The 8912-nt window shown below is 38.3% G+C and overlaps 1 protein-coding gene and 1 pseudogene across 1 annotated transcript; both read right to left on the bottom strand.

Moving 5' to 3' along the window:
- Positions 1-444: 444 nt before the first annotated feature.
- LOC131930019 (metabotropic glutamate receptor 1-like) lies at positions 445-4727 on the bottom strand. Its single transcript, XM_059286384.1, has 3 exons — positions 3770-4727; positions 2454-3199; positions 445-963 (listed from the first exon to the last, which is right to left on the bottom strand). The coding sequence occupies exons 1-3, from the start codon at positions 4725-4727 to the stop codon at positions 445-447; spliced, it is 2223 nt and encodes a 740-aa protein (XP_059142367.1).
- A 3116-nt stretch (positions 4728-7843) lies between these two features.
- LOC131930018 (ubiquitin-fold modifier-conjugating enzyme 1-like) lies at positions 7844-8448 on the bottom strand (annotated as a pseudogene).
- Between the last annotated feature and the right edge of the window lie 464 nt (positions 8449-8912).

Raw genomic sequence — 8912 nt, 5'->3', positions numbered from 1 at the left:
GCAGTATATTTGCCTGCAACTGAAAAGGGTTACCTTCAGGCACCTGAAAGTGGGAGGGGGTGGACGGGATTTGAAAAGAGCAACTCCACTGTCCCATTTCCCCATTACTTTGAGACGAAATTGACATAATATCTAATGCATACAGAGATTATGTATTTTATCCAGTGTCCGCCCTTCCAGAAATATTGAAGGCGTCCATCACACTTGCCCCCTCCCCCACTGTTTAGATTGATACGCCCTCCCACACTTCCCCACATCCCGTAGAATATTTTTCTACAGAAACGATGGAAGTAAGCTAAATCTTTTGGATTCTAAAATTACATAAAATTGTAAAATGAAATTCGTAAAAACTAATTGGTATTTAAAATAGTAATATACAGACTTCGTAATTGAATTACACTGAACATAAATAATCTAAACTGAAATGTCTTGTTTTTTTTTTTACTATTCTCGCAGAAAGTTGTTGCTGTGTGAAACTCTCACAGTTGGTGCTATCCTGTTAGAGATGGCCATGACATTGGCGGGCGTCTGGCCCGCTGACGTCCGGACGTTCGTGCTGACGAACGTCTCAGGGTCCACGTAGACGGCGGCGTAGATCTTGGGCAGGAAAAGGAACACCAGCGCCACCGTGTGGTTCAACAGCAACGCCACCGACAGCAGCAGAATCTTGACCGACTCCCTGCTGGCCGTGAAGTACGTGCAGATGAACGACAGCCAGATGACCAGTGTCGTGAAGACGCACATTGAGATGAATTTTGATTCGTTAAAGTTTTCCGGGAGCTTCCGGGTTTTGAAGGCGAAGATGGAGCAGAGCGTGACGAGAACGAGGTTGTAGGCGAGGAATGAAACGAGGCCAGGTAGGGTCAAGTCACAGGAGAGTTCTACAAGTTTTTCGGTGGCCACGGGTTGTCTTTTCTTGGCTGTTGGCTTGAACGTGACATAAACACACAGGCAGATAAATATCTGGAAGATGAAAAAGATAATACACAGGCAGATACATATATGGAAGATTGAATAGATAGGTCATCCCTTAAACGTAGATAAAAATACCAGTGTTCTAATTCAAGTTTCAAAAAATAAAAAATTTGAAATGCAACATATAAATCATTAAAAAAAATTAAAATACTTTTCTCCTACTTTTAATTGACTCGACCAATTTTCTATTGAAGTGATATTATATATTGTTTACCTGTAGAATCTTCTTATTGTCCTGCTTTAATCACTGTTGTATGTTTTTTTTGCTACATGTTTACAATATTTTCTTCTCTATAATACTCACGATCATTACATTTGTATTTATGTGAGGTATTACAATGGAGCCATCGACTGTTAATTAAGTGTTTAACTTTTACCAATATTTTCTGTCCTGATATAGGTACATGAGCTATATTACTACCCGTCTTACCTGTAAAGTTATCAAGACGCAGGCGAATATAATCTACGACTTCGGACTGACAAAATGTATAACATTCATTACTATTTTTATATCCATGTGACCTACTTAGGTCTGGTAATGTTTATTTTTACATTTGTTATAATACCATATATGGTCTGTGGTGCAATGACCGGTTTTTTCCGCTGTCTTACTAAGAGAGTCTTAGACTCAGAAATTTTCCATCAAGATATGATTGATTGATTCAGACCAGATGATACCCCCAACCAATGGCCTTATGATTTGAAGGTGACCTTCCATGTTGCCTAAGTCTATAAATAGACTGCGCACAGGTGTCTCGAGGCAGTTACTTGACCAGACTTCGTTGAGAGACATAAGCCCCGTGTGTTGCCGTGTAGTACTAAATAGTTAAGCAGCATATTCTTATATTACTTGTGGTTAAGTAATTCTTTATGCTTATAGCAGCGTTGTGTAAACTGTGGTGATTTTTCTGGAGTGTTAAAAGCTGTGATAGTGTATCATATTATTATTTCCCACAGATTGTAAGTTGGGTTTTGTTCATTCTGTAAATCTATTTTATCCTGTATAAATCTAGTGTTCTGCCACGACTTTGTACACTCATTACAAGTTATATGCAGATTAAATGTATTGTTGGCATCAGTAGTTTCTCTAGTGTTTCCCCTAGACATCAATTACGAGTCCTAGCGAATTATTGTGTTAGCTTTCTTTTATTTAGGCTTGTCGCCATCTGTGTATAATCAGTGAAACGAATCTGGCTGATAGATTGGTGTCCGTTACATCCAGATATAAATATCCGCCTAAAATGTAAAATATCAAGACTGAGACAAATAATATATGGGACTGTTAATAATGTGTTTAACTTTTACCGATGTTATCTAACCTGACTTATTGACATCAGATATATAACTACTTGGCTTACCTGAAGAACTATCAAGATGGAGGCGAATATAATCAACAATAGTGCACTAACAATGTACTCACTATTTACCAATATCTTCATATTCTGTCCTGATATCGTTACACCAGTCATACAACTTACCTGTAAAACTATCAAGACGGAGGCGAATATAATCTGCGTCAGTGGGCTAACTATGAGCTTACTATTTACTGAGATTGTATATCCTGATATAATTACATTAATCATATAATTTACCTGTAAAAATATCAAGACGGAGGCGAATATAATCTGCGACTGCGGACTAACAAACGGGGGGCGCCGGTTATACTTGGCGCTGCTCTCGAAGATTCTAAAAATCCTGACAGTCTTCACAATCAAGGGTGAGTACAGCCAGGCGAAGCTCATGCAGAACATGAAGTAGAGGGCGCTGCAAGTCTCCGGGGTCGGTCTCGTCTGGAACACGATGACCGTGACGTAGCCCAGGAAGATTCCAGCCATTTGTAGAATGCTGAGCTCTCTGCTAGCGGCCTTGATGACGCGGTTCTCGCGATAGATGAAGTAGGCGGCCACGACAAGACATTGGGCTAAGATAGCGCCGATCGCCATACAGATTTGAATGAGGGACAGCGTGTCGGATGGCGTGGAGAACGTGAGTGGGATTGGAATACAAGTGGTGTAGTTGGAAGCTTCGTCTGGCCAGGTGAACGTGTCGCAGGTGTCACAGCTCGTGCGGTTGCTGACGACGATTTCGTTGCTGTGGCACGTGCGACACTCCCAGCAGCAGATGATCTCTTTGGGCACGGAATATTCCCGAAAAGTGCACGGGTGACTGCAGACGGAGGCTGGTGGCTGTTCGTTGGAATATAACCCGGATATGACGTTATTTTCTGAGTATTCGTACACAAGATGGCTCCAAGAAATATTATTATTTGTGTAGGTAATATTTCCCAATGAAATGTCGTAAATAGCGATTGGCGATTCGATTAAAGTCACAGCCGTTGATTTATTATTTACCGAACTTTCATTTGACTTTTGTAACATAACTTGCCGGATTTGATATTTTCCGATTAAGTTTCCCTGCTCGTCGAATTTTATCCACCCCGTCGACCCCGGAAATGAAGAATTAAACAAATATTTTAGAAGCACGTCCCCTTTGATACAGTGTTGAGCGGCCTTAGCTAAAGCATTAGGGCACAGATTTTTTATCAAACGATGTATGGCGTCCGCATAGGTGAAAACGCTGTCTATAATTAAGGAAATACTCGACGACGGCTTAAAATCGGAAAAATCCGCTGGTGTTTTTAAAAAATCGCACGTCCCGTTTGTAAAAGAACATTTTCCTTGTATTTCAAAATATTGTCTTAACCAAGGATTGGTTGTCGAGTTCACGTGAAGTTGTTTGAAGTATCTAGAGAAATTAAAAACTTCAAATGAGCTGTACATAAAAAGAAACGAACCAATAAGTTGCGGGGCCAGTTCTGTTCTGTAGATGAGTTTATCACTGAGCCCGTCGCTACCGATCCAGATAAAATGACCGAGAATGTTCTGAGCTGTGGCTGCCAGCATGACGCCAGTAGCTGTGGTGGCGCCAGTGAATAAGATAACCACTCTGGCTCTAGGATATCGCAGCAGTTCCGTGACCACAGCGTCGAAGTTGGTTCTGGAGTTGAGTTTTTGTGTCGTTGCCAGACAAATTCCGTACTTATCTGCGAAAAGCTTGACGTTATCTAAAGCCTTTTCTCCGTAGGATCCTTCCTCGTACCCGATGGAGATAAAAGACCAACCGTTGTCTGATATAAATTTAAGCATGGCCTTGACCTGATGTACGTCAGGGGGGACTACTCTCAGGAAATAAGGGTGATTATCCTTGTTGCTTAGCTCGTCAGAAGTTGCTGTGAAGCTGACGAGAGGAAGTTGCGCCACGGCGTAGAGATACGACACCAAGACAGTAGCGGCGCTGGAAAAAGTTCCTATCACACCAACCACATCGTAATGATCGATTCGTGATTCGTTAACTGTTAACGACGTAGAGTTTATATTTCCATTACAGCCTTCTTCAGCAGGCAGAAACGACAACGATTTGGCTAATGCCGTGTTCGGTGTTCGGCAATAGTCGACGATGTATATCCCTAAAGAAATATTAGGTAAGATATCCGGGTTTTCATTCACCATCCTAACAGCGAACATGGTCGCTTCTACGAACTCGATGACCCATGACTCCGGTCTAAGTTTTTTTGTACACATGGCCTGCCCTACAGGGAAGTCTGTAATGCTATACAAGGCACCGATATTGATATCTCCCTCCAGAGCGTAGACTTCAGAATTTAATCCTGGGATTTTCACTTCGCTGTTAGTATCCGTATATGGTAATAACAAAGTTAGCCCAAATATCACAAGTAGAAATATATAAAGCATGACTACTTGTTAAACGTTGGAATGGAGCCCACAGAGAAATGTGGGCAGTCCCAGAAAATCCTGTTGAAAGCGAATCAAGTGGCGCCGGCTTACATGGACCCAGATAAAAAGAGCTGCACAAAACTGATTCTGTTGTAGAGGTGTAGCGGCAGCCCTTTGCTTATCAGGGGCTTTACATGAAAAAGCCAATCTCTATCTAAGCATGTGTCTTTAGGCTATTGTAGGAAGTGATGTAGCGAATGTGAAGATGTCCCATATTTTATACATCACCATCAATGGATTCAAAGTTGCAACACTCATTATCTCCATTGCGTATAAACGTTTAACTTACAAAAATGTATAACTTGTTTTTCTGCTCACATTTACACATGAGAAAACACAACTGAAAAATACTAATCATATATTAGTGTTTATTTAGTGTTATGTTATCGCAGTTATATGCAAATCGAAGAAAGAAACAAGTGCTGCTTATTGATGTGCTAATACATTGTAGTATGTTTGAAAGTAGTTCTTTTGCTATTTGTTCAGTCAAAATATTGTTAGTTTAAAACTGTATGTTGCCGTGTGCTCCGATCCTCATGAAAAGTTAATGGTTCTTGTCCTAGCTTATAATGTAATTTTCTCAGCCGGATCTGTCTTGTGTTGCAATGTGTTGGTAGCATTGTACTTGATAAATAATTCGGAATCTTTCACACCTCTGGGCACCTTGCATGTGTAGGTCGCCTATTTTAATCTGTATCATTGTTTAAGAAGATGTAAACACAATATAACAACCAAACTTGCTAAATTTAATTCCACACCAAGACACAAAGTGGGATTGTAAAAGTGAATAAGTTGCTTTTAAAAAAAAATTAGGTGGCTTTTGTTATCAAACTTGATAAAACTCTTTTCCCTTATAATGCTGTTGTTGTTTTTTTCACTGTTGTTGACAAGAGTTTAGAAGTTGTTCATAAAATAAATCGTCTGCGATAATTAGCTTGGTCAAAATACATAGTGGACACAATAGGCTGGCCTTAGTCCAAGTTAGATTTTTCGTGAGTTTTTAAATCAAAACTATATTAATACGATTGAGACATTGCTTTGTCGTCTTACAGCACTGATTAAATGAAACATGCAATCCTTATCTAGTTCCCTGATCTCCGATTCCCAGGAAAGTAGACAAATACACTACAAGATGATGCATGTAAAGCCACCACTAAACATCTGTTGTTATAATCTGATCAGTATCTTTGTCGGAATTATAAGATAATTTTTGGAATAAATGTATTGTTGGAACATCAACGAAAATTTGTAAATAAACGAAACCGAGGGTTGGTATTTTTATCAGCGGACATGATTATCAAGTCGAGGTTACAAAAGTAGGTCGAGCGACATTACTTTCTATAATTGTCTTACTCTTGTCCAATATCTCGATAAATGTTCGGGTTTTTTGGATTTATTCAAGATCAAGGTACTCATAGCAATTCCTGGCACATATCTCAGATTCTGGCTCTCGTCCCACATTCTTTTACTTGTCTGTATAACGGCACATGTCCCAGGTTGTGGAACGTATCGCAGGTTCTGGAACTTGACTCAGGCTACTGGTCTGTATGACGGCACATGTGCCACGCTCTGGAACTTATCTTAGATTTTAGAACTTATCTCAGATTTTGGAACTTATCTCAGATGATGGAACTTATCCCAGATCACTGGTCTATGTGACGGCACATGTGCCACGCTCTGAAACTTATCTTAGATTTTAGAACTTATCTCAGATTTTGGAACTTATCTCAGATGATGGAACTTATCCAAGATCACTGGTCTATGTGACGGCACATGTGCCACGCTCTGGAACTTATCTTAGATTATGGAACTTATCTCAGGTCGCTGGTCCGTGTGACGCCATGCGCCCGTTGTAAGCTGGTGACGTCATCGGGTCGATACAAACCGCGCCGCCATCTTTGCCTCTGTCAACACCCGCCCATTGTGAAAGACAAATAGCTTTGTTTCTTTTCCCGACAGCTAAACAATCCAGCTAAAAATAGAAGAATAAAAAAAGATTACTACTACAATGTCAGTAGTTGAAGGCTGCCTATTTCTAAAATAGAACTCGTTAAAATGAATTTATTTTTTTGAATAGTAAATATTTTCTATGCCAAAATTATTTTTGTTTCATTTGCAGATTAAATAAAAATATGAATGCTAAGCTACATTTCAAATTATGACAGGCAAAAGCATGGATATGCAGAGTGGGAGGGTGGAATACAATTATAAACTGGAACAAAGGGAAGAAAGGAATCAAAACAACGAAACGAAATATGTCGCTCACAAAATATGAGCTATATTGAACTTGGTGGGTCTAAGAAATTTTGTGTGTGCACGGTAAGATTGAACTGGTGGTTTAGCTCTATAAGTAAAAAAAAATACGTGTCACTAGTTGCAATAAGATCACGTTGTTCCCTATAACGTACCTCCCACAACCAGTAAGTCAGCGTGAGCTCTTCTACTGTGGTAAAGAAAGTGGGGAGGTGGGTGATTAATATAATGTTTGTAACGGGGTGAAGTTGTAGCTGTGTGTATAGTCAAAGTAGAATTATTGTAAGGTTTATGATTAAATAAGAATTTAATCTAAGTTTTTAAAAATTTATTTATTGTTTTTTTTTTTGCAAGAGTAAAGTCTAATTAGTGTGTTTTGTGATATTTTCAAAGTAATTTACACTCTATTTAGTACGAATATGTATAGTTCTATGTCAATAGTGTTATACAATATATAATATATATTTGCTCTCAACACTTTTGGATAACCTCATTCTGTATCCTCATTAGTTTTGATTACCCACATCGTTAAAAAAATGAATGCAGCGCAATATTTATTTCTAGCGTTTTTACGACTAATATGTGTACGTTTATCAATTAATTCAACAAATTTTGAACACAGTCACCTTTTACATTTTTTTCTTTTAATTACTAGGTAACGAACCTAGTAATTAACAACAAAAAAAAAGAATATGAAAAAATTATTTTCTTTTATTTATTTTTTATGTTTTTAAAATATTTTTTTAACAGTAACCTTTACTTTATTAAAATTACTTTTTAGGACAAATAAAGAAGAGTAGGATCTTTTAAATGCACCAAGTTCAACTTAAAGCAAGTGGTTCTTGAAGTATACGCTTGTGTGTTATAACTCCCTTTTGTATTAGATCAGGTATCTCCACAGCCAGAAATGGTCCAATCCCCAGGGGGCCATAGCATGTGCAATACCAAATCTAGGAACATTACGTGCACATAAAGGTTTAAAATGATCTGTTAGCAGGGGCGTAGCGAGGGGGGGGGGGGCGGGGGGTTGAGGACCGCACCGGATGACACCCGACCTCGTTACGCCACTGTCTGTTAGACAGATTTTGCCTCCCCTGTACATTTGTGCATTTTTTCCATCTAGCTCTGGAATAGCTATTTCAGGAGAAGTTGTAGGGTATGTCACCGGAATATCAAATTCAATGTCGAATTCCTATTTGAGTAACTCATGAATGTACCAGCATTTGCCAAACCACCTAGTTCCTTCTTTATTGGACCCCAGCCTAAACCAGTCATTATCACTTTCTTTGTTGTGTTGTACATACTGTAGTAATGCTTGGTATTCTTCTTTGAGTCTTTTTATCCACAAATCACCATCTAGTGGTCCGGCTTTGGTTTTTAACAGAGGGATGTTGGCTAAAGTTGATTGTGTTGCTTCGTCTACCATGGTGTATATAGACTCTATTATTTTCTTTGAGATTGTTTTTTTTTTTTTTTTTTTTTTTTTATGTACACATTACATTTATTTAGTATTGATGGAATCATAGCAAATTGTTGTGAGATCATCATATGAAAACTTTAAAATGATTTGTTTTACTGGACATCTTTATGTATGTATAGCAGGTTACATTTTGTTTATTCAAATATGAATGTTCTTACAATTGTGATGTAGCTCTTTTTTTTTTATTTATTAATTTAATTGTTTTAAACATTTAAATCAGTAATAATAATATATTTGATAGATTTTACACAGCATCAAAGACATGAACAATCAACATCAATTGCATATATAATAATCAAAGGGAGAAAATAAAATGGCATAAGAACTAGATTAAAATAAGGTGTGCAAACTAGGTTTCTCTTGACTGCTTAGTTTAGTGTGCTGCGGAGTCAAAAGTTCACATTGTAGCC

The sequence above is a fragment of the Physella acuta genome, unplaced genomic scaffold (genome assembly GCF_028476545.2).
Source record: "Physella acuta isolate Inbredline_101_S28 unplaced genomic scaffold, ASM2847654v3 ptg001703l, whole genome shotgun sequence".
Lineage (NCBI taxonomy): Eukaryota > Metazoa > Mollusca > Gastropoda > Physidae > Physella > Physella acuta.
The sequence above is the reverse complement of the archived record's forward strand: the minus strand, read 5'-3'. Positions and strand labels throughout refer to the sequence as shown.